This window comes from Acipenser ruthenus, chromosome 24 (genome assembly GCF_902713425.1).
Source record: "Acipenser ruthenus chromosome 24, fAciRut3.2 maternal haplotype, whole genome shotgun sequence".
NCBI classification, from domain to species: domain Eukaryota; kingdom Metazoa; phylum Chordata; class Actinopteri; order Acipenseriformes; family Acipenseridae; genus Acipenser; species Acipenser ruthenus.
The window spans coordinates 2,792,097-2,808,606 of record NC_081212.1 but is presented as its reverse complement, the minus strand read 5'-3'; the positions used below and the strand labels follow the sequence as shown (position 1 = coordinate 2,808,606).

The window sequence follows — 16,510 nt, the reverse complement described above, 5'->3', positions numbered from 1 at the left end:
TGCTTCCCTATGCTTTACCAGACCTCTCTGTGCTTTACAATGCTTCCCTATGCTTTACCAGACCTCTCTGTGCTGTACAATGCTTGCCTATGCTTTACCAGACCTCTCTGTGCTGTACAATGCTTGCCTATGCTTTACCAGACCTCTCTGTGCTTTACAATGCTTCCCTGTGCTTTACCAGACCTCTCTGTGCTTTACAATGCTTCCCTGTGCTTTACCAGACCTCTCTGTGCTTTACAATGCTTCCCTATGCTTTACCATACCTCTCTGACCTTTACAATGCTTCCCTATGCTTTACCATACCTCTCTGACCTTTACAATGCTTCCATATGCTTTACCATACCTCTCTGCTCTTTCACTACACTTTGCTATACTTTTCCCATGGGAGACTTTTACAAGGGAACAAGAGTAATAATAACTAATGAAACAAATCTGTTGTTTCCCACTCACCAGAGACCAGGACCTAAGTATGCCCATCATCTTGGTGTGAGAAGTTCTTCAGCTCTGCATGAGCAACGCACTCAGGGCAAGACTCTCTGACACAGGCACAGGAATTCCTCTCTCACACTGACTCCTGCATCTCCCTCCCTCTGTCAACTTCCCCCCCGTGGAACAACAAATCGCAAGGGCTTCCCGCGCCAGCTGCTTTGTGTTGGGTTTTTATTTTTAAAGAACAGGAAAGACTGGTTGTTGAGGTTTATTGGTCTATAAGGAACTGCTCTGTCAAGTACAGAAGCACGTCCTGGTTTTGTCACTGTCGGTTTCATAGCAAAACAACTAGAATGCCTTTCTTATCAGCCTGGCTGTGGGGCGTGCCTAGCAACCTGCTGCACTTGTGTAACTTTTCACTTTTAAACTCTGTGTCCATTCATTAAGTTCCGTTACCACGGCAACACCCCGCAGCAGCTCTGGGGAGCTACAGGAGCATTGTGCTGCCCTGACTGTGTGACTCACACTGTGTGGTAGTGTCTTTACCAGGTGAGCCCTTATGAGCTATGCATCGGGCTCTCTCCTAGGGATCGGGTGTATGTAGGTTTACTGTTTAATGATTACAGTGAGCACAAGAGTTAGCAGTCAAACAGCTTTGGCGTTATTAATATTAGTGTAATGCATCACAGATTGTAAATTCCTGCGTTGTGCAAACATCAGGGAGATATGCTTTGGAAGAAAAGCCATTTGCCACGACGAGCTACCTAACCTCCCGGCGGCTCACCACACCCACTGAGCTTCACATAGCGACCGACATGCCTTCACCCCTCGTGGGATGAAAACTCCGGGTGACCCTACTCCTCTGCCCTTCTCTGTTCCATTCCTTCTTCTCTTCCTGCTGTCTGTCAATGTCTTATAAAAAATACTGAAGCATGCCATGGGAAAAGCACAGCAGAGTAAAGCACAGTAAAAGCCTAGTGAATTTAAGGTAAAGCACAGATAGGTACGGTGCGACATACCCTTGGTAACGCATTGCACTGTGCCCCACACTGGGAGAGCGCTCTTTCAGCTTCATGGCCCCGACTCTCTGGAACTCTCTCCCAGCTTCAGTGCGTGCAGCTCCCACAGTCTCTCGCTTCAAATCAACTCTCAAGACCCACTTGTTCTCTCTTGCTTTTAATGCTCTCTAAGCCTGATAGCTGTTGTCTAAATTACTATTTCAGTTTTTTCACACCACCTTATTTGTATAATTCTGCTTGACATTTCAATCTGCTAAGGTAGCCATCTCAGTAAACCTAAAAGGCACGGTCCTGCAACCACTTGCAATGCATTCTGGTTTATTTGACCTGTCTACTTTACACAGCAGGACTACACTTACCAGAATGCATTGGGGTGTGAGTTGAAAAGCCTCAACTGGCCCAAACTGGCCTATACTACATGGAGTCACATGGTACCGAAGCGATTCTGCTAGGAAGTGGAATGAGATGAGGCTGCTGGCGTGGGATGAAGCCGCTGGCCGTGGCTCTTACCTTCATGTTGGGGGGTGCAGTGCGGGGAGGGGAGGGTGGCCGGTCACTTAGAGGTGCATCGGAGAGGTTTAGCATCTCCTGCTTCCTGCAAGCAAGCAAGCAAACAAAAAGATCATTAAGGGCGTGTTATTGCTCATGGAAACGACACCTCAGTCACGCCCTGTACACCTGCTGTTACTGCTGGCAATGCTTCACCATGCTGGATGAGTGAACCAGGTAGAGGATGACCTGTCACTTGGAACGGGACCCCTCTCAGCTGAGCCCTACTGTCCTGTGAGATTTAGATCTCTCATATGCTGAAAACCATTCAGCGGACTCATTATGTTAATAACTTCATAACACACAACATAGGGTAGCCTAATAACACACCAGGGAAAACATAGCCAGTATACACACACAGACACAAAGTCAAGCCTGCCCTCTTATTAAAGCACGCATATCTGAGCTGTAATTAAACCCTTTAATAATAACAAATCTGGGACTGCTGGGACTGTCAGACAGAGGAGGTGCACGCCCCGCCCAGGGAGCACGCAGCCCAGGTACGGGATTACAATCTGTTTCATAGCAGCATAAAATCACCAGGTGTTGCTAAGACACCGGGCAGATAATGGGCCTGTCACCATGGCAAAGTCGTTGTGATGAAATCTATATCCACTAGAGTCACTATATTACATTCTTAAAGGTGAAATGTACAGAATTAATAAGAAATGATTGCAACTTGATTTCCAGCAATAACTTTTTTGGGGAGGGTACATGGAACCCAATATACAAAAACACTAAAAAGAGCTAAATGGCAGCTATTAATGTCTGTCTAGTAATAACTTTGGTCTATCTGCCCTTCAAGCCACATGCATTTGCATTTAGTCTGACACAGAGGACACTTCAAACTGCAGTGAGAAAGATGCCATCGTTGAGTAATGTAGCTCCTGGGCTTGGTCTGAGATCGCTCAGTCCAAGACGGACACTCAGGAGCTATTGTCAGCATGTCTTTCTGATTTACACTGCAAGACTTTGAGGTATAGAAATACTGACGGCCTAAAATTGATGAACCTGGTTTCACTTCATTGCTATTGAGTGTAGTAATGTTAACTTGGAGAGGTCAATAAATCACAGGGAGGGAAATAAGACTCCCATTGCATACAGTAGCGGTTTGATCCATTCCTGGTTTTGCTAGGAGTTTAATCAGAGCTTGTTACCTATACACTGCGGATAATCAAGCATGCATTAAAACCTGGGATGGATGAAACTGCTATGCAATAGGAGTCTTATTTCCATCCCTGCATCACCTCCTGTGCACAGTGTTTACTCTGTGCAGGTGTTTTGCTGCAACAGTTTGTCTTGAAAATCTGCTTTGCCCATCCTTGCCCTGATGTTCCAGCAGAGGGATACTGATGCTGCTGCATGATAGACATACAATCAACCTCTTTATAACAGCTAGCAAACACAGGCTGCACTGCGAGGCTTTTTTTTTTTCAGCGCTTTGCAGCCGTCTTGTGTTTCCAGTGGAAATTGAAAAAAATTAACCTCTGAAACTGTATTAAAGGACAGTGGGTGCATCTGTGCTTGAGCTGTAAACACAGCTTGAATCTTAGAGACATCCCGAAGGAGTCCTGTTCCAGGATTGTATTTGGCACTGAAGCCAGCGGTATAATGTGATTGTGGGTCAGCCATTGATGATGAGGGTAACTTTAAAATCTTAAGAATGTCCCCCCCCCCCTTCTATAGGAGTCTTGTGCAAGGATCTGCAGACAAGCCCTGTGAAGGGCATTTAGAGTTCATATTTTGAAACATATGCCACCAAGGTCAGTGCCTGGATCCTTACTGCTCTGTGTTAGTATAAGTGATCTGGATTAAGGTGCAAACTGCAAGCTTGCAGAATCTGCCAGACGACACAAAACTGCTCTGTAACGAGGGAGACTGGTGGAAAATTCAATTTAAACAAGAGGACAGTACCGCATCTTACAACAAAACTATTCTATTTACTATACCATGGTGTTTTCTTAGGGGAGTAAATGAGAGGTGAGCGTTTCCAGGGGATGCAGCGCTTCAGAGGAGAAAGCAATGAGCAGCTTGTGGTTTGCGGCAGTGCGTTTTCGATGGCTATCGATATTTAATTATCTTGATCTCCTAAATCCCGCCCCGTCTGCAGAGTGCCGACTCATCGCTGACCTCCGGCTCGGATTAAACTGTCTGGCCACGGAAGCAGCTCAAAGGTGAACAGCACGTCAAAATCAAAGAGCGGAGTCCTTTCCTATAAGCTGGTCAGAGAATCACCACATTGACCCTTTACAGCAAGGCAGCCAATCACGGGCCTGGAGCGCCATTCCGCTCCAGGTTTTACAGGTAAAACGAGATTGTGACACTGCTGCTCACCTTTTGAAGACTTTGCTCTGCGGTTCTGTTTAATTAAAGACATTAATATTCAAGCTCAAAGATAAGGAGTAAGCTCCCGGATCAATCTGATCTGAAATAATTAGCCCTGCTAATCCCTTCACTCGTCACTGAGCTTATAGAGGAGACGCCTGCATCAACTTTCTTTCACGGCTTTTCAAAAGTTTTTTGGACAGTACGGAGTGACACTCAGTGGACAAATCTTGTAACTGCAAGAAGGGATCTTTAAAGGGACAGTCCTCACCACAACCGTCTCATTTTATCGTGATGAAAGCTGAATCCAGTATTAGGGTTAAATACCAGCTACTCTCTTGTCATAAAAATCTAATTTCATGCTGCATAAAAAATAAAATAAAAATATGACTTACTCTGCCCACACATTAATGTTTTTTTTATAATTTAAATACGGTATGTCCTACTCGGGGACACACATTTTAAAAGGTGATTTCACGCCAATAGACAAGTCTGTATTAATGAATTCACTGGAGTAGGCGGCGGTAAACAGATTCATTTTCATGTCTGAAGGTGTCCAGAGCCTCAGGGGTGCGCTCCATCCCCGATGCCCCAATCACACAGGTAATCTAACCCCTCCCACCCACAATCCAACCAATCACACACCAGCGAGGTCACTTAAAAGAGTGTATTAACCCTTCACCTCCCCCACGGCTCTGCTGTGCATATGTTCACAGTATACTTTGCGTTTGTCTTAGTTGAGGCTTTACTTTTTAACTTGTTTTAAGCCGGTGTAACCCTGCTGGTGGAGATGAGACGAGGTTAAAAGCTCTAAAGCCAGGAATGCAGACGAGCCTTTTGCATTGTGGTTAAGACGCTTGCTTGCAGAGCGCAGGTCCGCACCCAGCCTCCTCTCTGTCACACAGGACATTAGCTACAAAATGACTAATACAGTCGACTCCCAAAGTGTTCTTAATTAAGTCTGTTCGAAGTCTCACCACTTAATATCCAGCTGTGTCCTCTGGTCATCGTTTCTGTGCTAAGCTTAAAAGCACTGGCTAAGGCTGACCAAGTGATAAAGGCACTAGCTGTAAACGTCAGTCCACTAGACATACGGTCCTTTCTTCTGAGTTCCACCTTGTGCTCTAACCCTCCTCTCTGTGAAGAGCTTCTCTGCGTTTCTTCCCCATCGCAAGACAGACAGCAGCTCCTAATTCAAAGGCACCTTCAATCAAACAGGCAGTCACAGGACGTTACTGATTGTAACAGACAGAGTGGAACAAACCCCAGCACCCAGCTGGGCTGATCTAGCCAGAGCTCAGAGAACAAAGTGCAGAAACAGAGTGTCTGAACTGGAGCGGCACAGCGAGACAGCTCATCAGCCTCAGATGAGCTGCTGGTCTAATGACGGCAACATGGTAGTTTAATATCAAAAAGCCACATTGCTGTTCTTTGGGGAAGAAAGAACAACAGCTCTCCCTATGTGAAGTTCAATACAAAGTGTAGCATGAAGACATGGCTAATACTTGCTAAGGAAATAGGAATTCCTAAGGAAACAGAAACAGCTCACCTGCCTCTTGGCAATGCTACAAGGTTAGTTCTAAATATAGACCTTGGCAGACACGCAGCCTGACAAGAGTGAAAAAAGTTACACATCTATCAAACGCAAACAGCTCTGCTTTTAATGCAAAAGGCAGTGTGTATATTCTGCACCACAATCGGAATACATGACAACAGATTCTGCAACACTCTCATTGTCATCTTTAGAGGTCACGCAATCAGGGGTGGATTCACTTAAAATACAGCAGCTGGGTTATACTGCTAGCCACATTCAATCATGTCTTTATATACACTGAGGAGCTTTACACTTGCACATAATGTCAGCCCTGTGTCTGAACTGCACAAAGCCATTCACTCAGCTTTTATACCATAGACCTGCCACATACTTTGCTTTAGTTTGCTAATTCATTGAAGTTGTTAAACTGGTAATAGAACTGGTCCTTATTGTCTGTCATCCGATATCAAGTATCAAATATCATATTCGTGTAAGTATGGGCTCTGTTTATCTACGTCTGAATGACAATTTACATGAACAGCAATATAACTGGATAACTGAGCCCCAGAATAAATGAACTTTGACACAGCGTGCCTGATAACGCGCTCATCGCAAGAGGATCTGTGTTTTTAAAAGCTGTGACGCTGGCTTACTGGTGACGAGGGAGTCTATTGTGCATTGAAAGCTACTCCTGTTGTTTTGTTTTTTATCTTGCGAGTGTGTTTTTTTTTTCTCACAGAAGCTTGTTTGCTCACTGTTGATATTGAGAGCAAACATAAAGCTTCCACACTCCTGACCTGCTCTCGATCTGCTAGGGGACAAAAACAGACAGCTGCACACGCACGCCGCTATCCCACAAGAGGAGGACATTCACACTATTACCAAAAACAACCGTCAAATGAGCCCGGTAAGAAAAAACAGGATGCTCGGGCACGTTACAGCGATCAAAACCAGACTAGAGAGACGCTAGGGTTAGTAAAATATCAGGCGTTTTGCACATGTCATGGTTAAATCCTAACAGTGGTGCTGCGCTTTCTATAGATGATTCTTTTCTTTTCTTTGTCATTCTTGAAGTCTTGTATCATTCAGATACTGAAGTGTAGCAGGAGGAGCTTACTGGATGTTAAGTGAAGTGTATTTTGTACTGGTAAGATATTCAGGCCCTCCGTCATCACAGCGCAGGCTCTAATTAGAACGTGGTGTTAGCGTTGTTATTTTTTCACTCTGCTTCTCCTCGACTCTCCACCAGGGGGCTGGAGTACAGTAGTATTGAGAGTCGTAGCAGTTCAGTCTGCCTAATTAACAATGTCACACCTTGTACTCCACCTGCTTGAAATTCCCATTCGAAAAACAAAAACGCAGCGAGACAAAGGGATGCGTGACTCTTCCAGAGCTCTAGCATCTCCAGATTGAATCTGTATTTGAAACGCGTGATCAAGGGATGGTGAAAATGCGCTAATGCATTTAACAGGAAAAAGAATACTAAAAACAATCTGCTTTTATTTTTGCGAAAATGAATGCAAAATAAATGTTTTGATTCTAAGAATGAATCCAGACCAAAAAGAAAAATCCAGCAAAAACAGGATTCTGTATTTGGTGCAATAAACTTCCTTTTTAAAAAAGACAACGATGCACTGTTTAAAATGCTGTAGACTGCACTGTTGAGCATTACCGTGGCTGCATCCACTTAGCGAGTTGTGGTACATATTTATTAATTGGGCTAATCAAGCGCCCCTGTGTGAACGAGGCTGTGTAATAGCTCTGTAGTTAAACACACAGGAGCAGCAGTGTTAATAGTTAACCAAGAGATATCTCAAGTAATCCTCTCTAATGAGCGGCTATTTTAAGAAGCGGCTGCCAGCCGCAGTGACCCTCACATTCTCATTGGTTAACGGGAGCAATCCCAACAGGTTTTGCCATCCCTGCCCAGAGGGAGCTGGCAAACACCGCTGCCCCCTGCTGGTCACTGCTGGGGAGGGTGCTTGTTAAATGACCAAACAGTCAACCAAAAAGGTCATTGCGTGCAGAGTGTTTATAATATTTCAACCCAACAGCATTTTTCAAGTGAAATTAGGCTTGGGTGCACGAGGCATTTAAATTCGACTTTCCCTTTAAGAGAGTCCCAGATTTCTCCTGTTATTATATTTTCTTAGTTTCACTGATTGTAAGTTTTGGATGGTAGACCCTTTTTGCAGACCACAATCAGCAAGCCAATGATCTTCAGTGGAAATGCAGGCTGTGGCACTACAATGACTGTACAATGCTACTGTATGATGCTACCTTTGGCAGAGGTGCTGCATGAAGCTCTATCATTCTTAGAATGATACACCAGTGATACACATTCCAGAACCTATTGTCTGTTATCGGCTCTTCAGAGTAATACACTTTGGCATCCCAAAGACATTTTTCTTTAAGGATCTGTAAAGTAAACCCTTATTATGGGAGTTCCAATGATCTTTTTAAATGTCACAATATTGATATAACAAAAACACAACCCTGCAGTAAAGTGCAAAGCAAGGTCCACAGCACCCGGATCAGGAAACTCCACTTGCAGTTCCAACTCCAGACCTTTAGAAAAGTTCCCCACTGTAACTTTGCACAGTAATGTTGTGCTTTTCCATGCTGTTTCCCATGGTTATATACCTTTACAGTGGCACAGTTTATCATGGTTTGGCATGATTTTTAATATGCTTTACCGTGGGCTTTGCCATGCTTTCATTACCCTTTATTACACTTTGCTATGCTTTTACTATGGAAACTTTGATCAGGTTTGAAACTTTTCCCTTAATCGCTCCGGGGCTAGTCCTGCAGACCTAAGGCACAGCTGGGAAGTTTTAGCAGAGAGAAAATTTAAACGAATGCACAGTTTTAATTCTGATTCTATTATTGATGATGATTCAGAATACGAATGGATCCACGTTTGCTCGCCGCAAAACAGTAATTTCATGAATTTGCCTTTTCCCTAGCCGTTGTAGGTAATTGGATTGGAGCCCTAAGCGTGTTCAGCGGCGCTCCCCCAAATCCCAATTTACTCCTCCTAATTTCCTAATAATGTGCGCTCACATTTTCACATCAAAAGCTCCCCTGTGCAGAGACTGCTGCCTGTAATTGAGTTTGGAGTGGAAGTCTGGCTTAGAGCTCAGCAAGCCTGCCTGTGTTTTGTGATCCCCTCCCACACTCCCCCTCTCTCTCTCTCTCTGTCTCTCCCTCACCACACGCCGGGCTGCAGGGGTTAGAGGAGATGAGAAGCGCTGGGGAGCTCAGCCTCTCAGCAGCTTTGATTACAGTCTGGTCTCAGTGGAGGGCAGATAGAGAAGGAGCCCCCGAGAGCTCCTCTTTGAGAGATTTGCATTCCATCTGAGCTTCATGTAGGTAAATACATGCTCAAACCACTAAGGGCTTAACGCGTATATTTTGGTTCCAGATATAGATGAGATTTTATTGCAGACTTTTTTTTTTTTTACAGCAGGCACAGGTAAACAAGCAGTTTGTGAGGTCACCATTTTACCTGTCGCCCTTGAAAAAGAGATCTGTATTTTCAATGTATTGGCTTATTATTATTATTATTACTATTATTATTATTATTATTATTATTATTATTATTATTAGCAGGAGGAGTATTAATAGTTATAATAATACCAACACTGTCTTTTTGCACCAGCTTGTTACAATGCATCCCCCATGCTTTATCATGGCATATATAGAGCATCGGTCTCCCATACCTCTCCATGTCACATGTGTGCTTGGCCGTGCTTTAGCATGTTCCAGTCCTGCCACGGTGTCCCGCAGACAGGCTCCACTCCGGGTTTAACGAGACACACCTGAGCTTCTGTACATAGTCCACAGCGGTCTCGATCTCAGGTGTGCCTAATTAGGGTGACCCTGACGTTGGCACAGCCAGCGATGACTCAAGCAGCCATGCAAAGCACTTCAACAAATCAAGTGGGATTCGAACAGGTGTTTGTTTCAGCATAAGCACCAGTCCCATTTTCAATCAAATTGTGTGCACTTAGGATAGGGTTACTATACAGACATTCAAGTAGGTGCTTTCATATACATGTTAAGGCAAAATATAAGGCAACGTGGTGTATAATTTTGTTTTCCTTGCTGCTGCTTCACCCTTAACACCTTTTACTGTGATTTGAAGTCTTTTTTAAATAAAGGCTCTGGACTGCATCGGAGGACACATCAATGCAGAGTAAAATGACCCAGTACTTTCAGAAAATAATAGCGACTTTGTAAACAAGTGCTAGACAATCTCTCTGGATAACGATTGCGGTGCGGAAACACAATGCTGGCTCATCCATTACAGCTCTGAAGAACCCCCCTTGAAGCTGCAATCTATTCTGTGAAGCCTGCGAATGTGAAAGTGATAAATAGGGTACGCAGCACAATCAACACCTCCCCCCCCACCCGTCCTACAGACAGCGAGCTGACCCCTACAGGCAACCTTCCTTGTGATTCAAAGGCAGTCCATCTCACCGTCTCTTAATGCATCACAACACAAAACAGGCAATACTTTTCAATGGGCTTCATCTGCACCTCGCTGCCGGCAAAATCACTCCACCCAGCTGCTTCGTGGCAAGCAAAGACGAGCTCAGATGAGTGCCTGCTGGCAGCCAGCATACCCAGTTCAAAGTGTTAAAACACTAGCCCTCGCGTCGGGCTGCCACTGAGGGCTCACAGCGACAGTGCTGTCTCTCTTTCATTGCGCTGCATTGATTTTTATGATCTCTTTGTACACGTCTTTTAAAAACGTCGCTGTACGTGTACAGATACCTAACGCAAAGGAAAGCAGCTTTGTGTGCGCTAAGACCCTCCTCATGAAACGCAGCATTAAAACTCCTCAAAATCTGTTGCTGGGGGTCGATCTGGAGGCTGTTAACCAGTGCTACACAAATGCATTTTATTAACTGCATAGTGGCGCTTGAAGATCGCTGACACTGCATTTTACAGAGGGACAGTTTATGTATGAACCAGCAATACAGTGTCTTGATCCCACAGAACCAGCTTAATAAAACAGCACAGCCACTCCTTCTCAAGTAGTTTACAGCACTCCCTCCAAGTTCAGTCGACTCACACAGTAGTAATGAGTTGTGATTTTCAAAGCACAGCAGCATCTCTATTCTGTACCAGCTTCTAAAAGCACCCCTCTTAACCCCGTCTCCCAAGAATTAAGAATTACAGCAATAAGCTGCCCAGAAGACTGCCGACCAATTTCTCTGCTAAACATATTTTAAAGCTGAATTAAATTAGTGCAGGACATGCGTATTTGCCGCTACAGTACTGTAGCAAGCCTGTGCTTAGTCTCTACCACAACTGTCTACAGACCAGCAAAATCCATAGTGGCGGACTGCTATGTGAAATGCAGCAAACTTTAAAGGGTGCTATTTGGAAACATCAATGAAGTGATACAATCGCCACTGTCTAATATTGTATTCCTCTCGTCTGTTTGGTTCTTAAGTTTGTATCACTGTCTGATGTGCATATTGAATCTTTATATTGTATGAACTGCAGAATACAAACAGCAAGTAAGGTGCCTGTTGTAAAAACCTTTGTACTTTCTTATCAATACAGATATTATGGAGTGTTTACCCATTTTCAGATGGTGCTGCATTTCGCTTCAGGTATAATCACCTTCACTGTACATTAAATACTGTACATTCACAAGAAATACATTTTTTAAAGTTGTTTAAACACCTTACAAGTGTTAAAAGTTAATACAAAATAAAAAAAGAAAACAGGACAAAAAAGTTTTAAAGTTTCCAGGTCAAGGCATTATCAGACCAGGAGCAGACAGAAGTGTAAAGCTGTGAATGGTGTAGTTACCGTCGCTCCTTCTGCCTCCGTGACTTGTGCAGCAGTCCAATAAGTATCACGGCAGCCCGAATCCCCGCCTTCTTCGAAGACACCCGACTCCCGGGCTGAGACATGACGGGCACGCTCCCTCAGACACCAGAGCAGCGCACGGCACTCCCAGCAACTAGCAAAATGAGCCTCCCTGCTCCCTCACTCCTGTGTGTGCATCTCGCTCTCTCTCTGTCTCTCGCTCTCTCTCTCTCTGCACACGCCTGCTCCTGTCTGATAGGCAGGGCTCAGGCTTGGATGAAGTGACTGCTCTCCCCTCTCTCTCTCTCTCTCTCTCTCTCTCTCTCTCTCTCTCTCGATCACATATTCTCTCTCACCTTGTCTCTCTCTCTCTTCCTCCCTCTTCTACCCCCTACTCTCTCTCCCTTCCTTCCCCGGTCTCTCTCTCTCTCTGACCCTGCCACTTTTGCTCTGCTTCACACCAGAGGGAGCGTGCTTTGTTAATAGCATGATGAGTTCTAAGGGTATTACAAAAGTTAATACATCCGGCCTCCAGTCGATGAGCTCATACACAGAAACGTAGCAAGCGCTGGCATGCTGTGTTACTCCAATGACAGGGCTGCAGTGTGAAATACACGGGGCTGTATTCTGTTTCTGAGACTCAGTTTGTCCTCCGATAGTATCAGATCAGCTTGAAACCGTCTACTGTTTCATAGAGCCTGAGAAAGTATTTCTCCCTCCCTGGCTCTCTCCAGTCCGATGACCTTCAAGTCACCTGGCTGTGCTTGCGTTTGGCTCCATGCCAATGGCACGCAGAGGGGCTAGCAAGCACAGCAAGTAAACCTGCCCTGTTGTTATGCAGGCAGCATTGCCAGGTAGGGCTGTAATTGGATAATTGCAGGGCTTTGCTGATAATCCCAGTCTGAACCTCCGAGGGGGTTTGAGTTGAGTGTTAACCCTTCACGCTGATCTACAACTTCTTTCAATGCAATGCAACCCTTATAAATGTTTACCATAGTAAAGGCATTGCAAAAGTGTGATGAAGCACGGTGAAGCATAGGTGAGCACAGTAAAGAACAGCGAGGTATGGTAAAGCATATTAATAAACAGGGCACAATATAACCATGACACGGTCCTGGTACGGTACACTGAGATGCAGCTCCTGTTGGGAGATCTGATAGACTTCCATAGAAGGCTGATACTAGATGCTCGCTTGGCAGGTGTTTCAGTATCCAAGACTGATCAAGTTATGCAGCTTGCTGTGGATACTGTGCCATGTGTTTTCGCTCTTGTCACGGTCTGGAATATCGTACGCTTATTACCGTGTTAAACAATGTATAGATCTCCGCAGTAACCTCGCTCTCTTGCTCTCTCTCTCTCGTTGTGAATGAAACCAGAGATCAGAGGGGGAAACAGGGATGAGTCCACAGTACGATGGGAAGGCAGAGCTCCTGTTTAGAAACGTGCTGGTCATTACTAGAGGTGCATTGTGCACAGTGTGCTTGTTTTCTGACTGAGGGATGAATCATGCATGACCCTGCTTCACAGAGAAAGCTGAGCCAGTCTAGAAGGCATGGGAGCAGGATGGGGATGGGGGGGAGTAGGTTTGGTGTAAACCTCCTACAGTCTATTCACTCCCTTGTGTTTATCATACCAGGAATGAATGAAAAGAATTATCATATCAGGAAATGATGATGAGAAAAATCCCAGTTAAGCTCTGCAGGGGATAAAATGCAATTTCATTCCTCACAGGTGAATACAAAGCAATCGCGTTGCATTTATTTTTATTTTCTTCTTGCTTCGACCTGCCTGCCAAGCCTGCAGACAGTGCGTGCTTGTTTAGGGTGCAACTCTGGACTTGCGCACTCACTTCCAGGCAATAGGATTCAAATGTGATGTTTGGAAACCTGTTAATAAGGACTGTGTCAGACTACATTTCATGAGTGTAACAGGGCGGAGGCTGGGTCGCGACCCCGCGACCCCACACACAGCAGGTGAGCATCTTAACCACAATGCAAAAAGGACAGTGTATCACACAATACTGTTACATGAGCACCACAACACCTCACAGATACTGCATCCGAACACACACTGCTCAGTAGCGAAAATGTCCGTGTTAGTTTTTGTGACTCAATTTCAATAAAATAATATAACATTTTTCCTATGATTTTTATTTTGTTCCGACTTGACGAATGCGTCCCCGAAAGATGAAGAACTCTGCACTTAGCTGAAAAAGCAGAAAAGCAAAAAGAAAACTGATAATTGATAATTAACGGCCTCTATGAAGAGAAATTGCATCGGTGGGGGCAGCTCGCTCTGGACAGCAGATTACACGGCGCGGTCTGATTAACGAATCTTGTGAATGATGTCGCTTTTCAGATTTTAATGAACCTCTCATCACTTCAAGTTGATAAGTGCCAGACTGTTGGAACTAATCAAGGTGTTTCGTGTGCTGATTTATTAGCAGGCCCAGTCGCACGCTCTCACACAACGTCTTTACCTCCTCTTAGCACCACCGTGATTGAGGAACTGGTGGTGACCTTTAAGGCTCTATCTCTGAAGATGAATCTCGTCTGGTTTTATTGTCATTCAGAAACTCTTCAGTCTGTCAGAGATTAGACATTGAGGGCTCAGCAACCACAACTCCCCCCAACCTCTTCCGCAACCCTGCAGAAACGAGAGTACTGAATGTGTGGAGCGGTTAGCTGTAAGATTTTTACAGTGAGTTTTTAAAACATTTCACAACTACTACTCATCAGTCTGCTTGCCACTAAGCGACTGATACGGGAAGAGGACGGCTGCAGAGAATTTTGGGTCAATGAATACTTACCCTCAATAATAACTGAGGGCGTGGCCACATTATTAGGAACACCCCTTTCTATATTAATCTAAGCAAGTTGCTGTTGATGGGATTTGAACCGGGGACCTCCTGGTAACAAGCCCTTTTCTTTAACCACCAGACCACACAGCCTCCTATTCACCCAGCCATCTGACCACACACAGGCATCCAGGCAGCTCTTCACTGGCTACACAGTGTATTCACTTTACCATCTTTCTGATGCGCCTAGAAATGCTTTTAAATGTGTTGAGGCTTCAAGTGGATTATCACCAATATAAAAACTCACTGCATGATAATAACAGTCCTATTGTAATTGACGTCACTCAAGTTTGTTTAATTCTCTACAGATCTCAGAGCCTGCTCTGTAATGGCAATGCAGACACATTCAGTTTTAACACCTCTCATATTTCAATGCACTTCTAGCACCTTTAAGCTGAGGGAACACAACGCCACTTTTTCAAGAACACTGGCTTTGAGACCTAGTTTGAGGCAACTTTGCTGTATCAAACCTCAAGTCTCCCCTGGAGTGCCATACAGTGGTCTGTAACCTAGTCTCCTGAAACCAAGTTCCAAGCCAGAAAGTAGCTTCGTGTTCCCTCAGCTTTTGACAGCGAAAGCTTCAAAAACGGGCCGGTTCTTATTAATTATTAAAGATTTCATTTAGTCAGGTGGGGTAGATAAAAGGATACTGTCATTAATCTGTGAGCAGAAAGGTCATTTCATTTCCCCCCTAACGCAATCAGAAAAAAAACACTAAGATTTACTGCCGCAGCAAACAAAACCTGTCGGCAGATATTGGGCTCAGCATGCAGACTGTGACACGCATGCAGACAAAGACAATCAAGGCACACGTTTCACGAAAGGTGAAGAGGGGGGTTGGGACAAAGCAGTTAGGGGTGCTCTGGGACCAGCGCCCACAGGGTCACCGTGCCTGTGTGCTAATCTGTGTCTAATGAAGCTAACACACCCTGCTCCCCCAAGGGTGCTGAGATACACGCTGCGACAATCTATTAATTAAAGAGAACACACACACTATCAAAGATTCATGTTCCAATTACCGCTGCTTGTTGACGTTTAGCTCGTGGGGACTTCGCTGGGTGGGGAGGGGCACCCTAATTACTTATTAAATATGGAACGGTTTCCATGGTAACACGCTGTCAATCAAGGAGCTAAAGCACTGGAGGAAGTTGCATCATACTTTGTTTGCCTGTGTCTTCACAGGGCAGGATTCGTTATTGATAGTTCTTAATCTATAGGATGGCCCGCAATTCCAGGATTTAACATTTCCATTGAGTAACCTTGCTTTTCAGATATTCCTTAAAACTTTGACAGAATATTCAATAGCCATGAAAAACCCATGCTTGTTCCAGCTCTGTAACATTACAATGTTGCCAATGTGGTACCATTCTAGCGTCGTACAGCCGCTGCCCTTGTCCTGCCCTTGCCCCCTCGTAACGAGCCGTTACCACTGCAGCGCCACTACTGCACTGCAGTTGAAGATCAGTGGTGAAAGTCACAAACGAGCCCCTTATTGAAAACGATGATGGAGCGGAGCAGCACCTGTGAGCTCTCGGTAATCCAGAGAGACGCGCTCCGCTGGCACATAAAACATGAAATATTTATGCAATATCGGAGAGGAGTCAGATAAAAATAGAACGAGATAAAAACAAGGTAAGATTTACTGTGCGTTAAGCTGGAACACCTCTATTAAAACCACAACAGCAGTCCCCACTGCCACAGAACAAGGACAAAAATCATATTCTTCTTCACATCAGACAGGGGTGGAAATAAGACTCCCATTGCATAGCAGTGTGATCCAGTCCTGGTTTTACTAGGAGTTTAATAAAGACACAACTGAGCTTGTTACCTATACACTGTGGCTACTCAGACAAGTATTAAAACCTGGAATGGATGAAGCTGCTATGCAACAGGAGCCATATTTACATCCAAATCTCTCTCTCATATATATGTATATATATATATATATATATATATATATATATATAT

At 44.5% G+C, this 16,510-nt stretch overlaps 1 protein-coding gene across 18 annotated transcripts in view; it reads right to left on the bottom strand.

The window, feature by feature from the left end:
* Positions 1-16,510, bottom strand: part of LOC117429370 (rap1 GTPase-activating protein 2-like) — a 76,828-nt gene that overhangs the window by 21,582 nt on the left and 38,736 nt on the right. For 14 of the 18 annotated variants that reach the window (XR_009308383.1, XM_058997982.1, XM_058997994.1 and 11 more), the window contains one exon: positions 1,959-2,043. Coding sequence is in view for 17 of the 18 variants with exons in the window: in XM_058997982.1 (XP_058853965.1) it covers positions 1,959-2,043 (85 nt within the window). In the remaining variant the exon portion in view is untranslated. Of the gene's footprint in view, positions 1-450; positions 594-1,958; positions 2,044-11,685; positions 12,002-16,510 lie in introns of those variants that run through there. The other 4 variants (XM_058997986.1, XM_058997992.1, XM_058997997.1 and 1 more) reach the window with 4 other exon arrangements.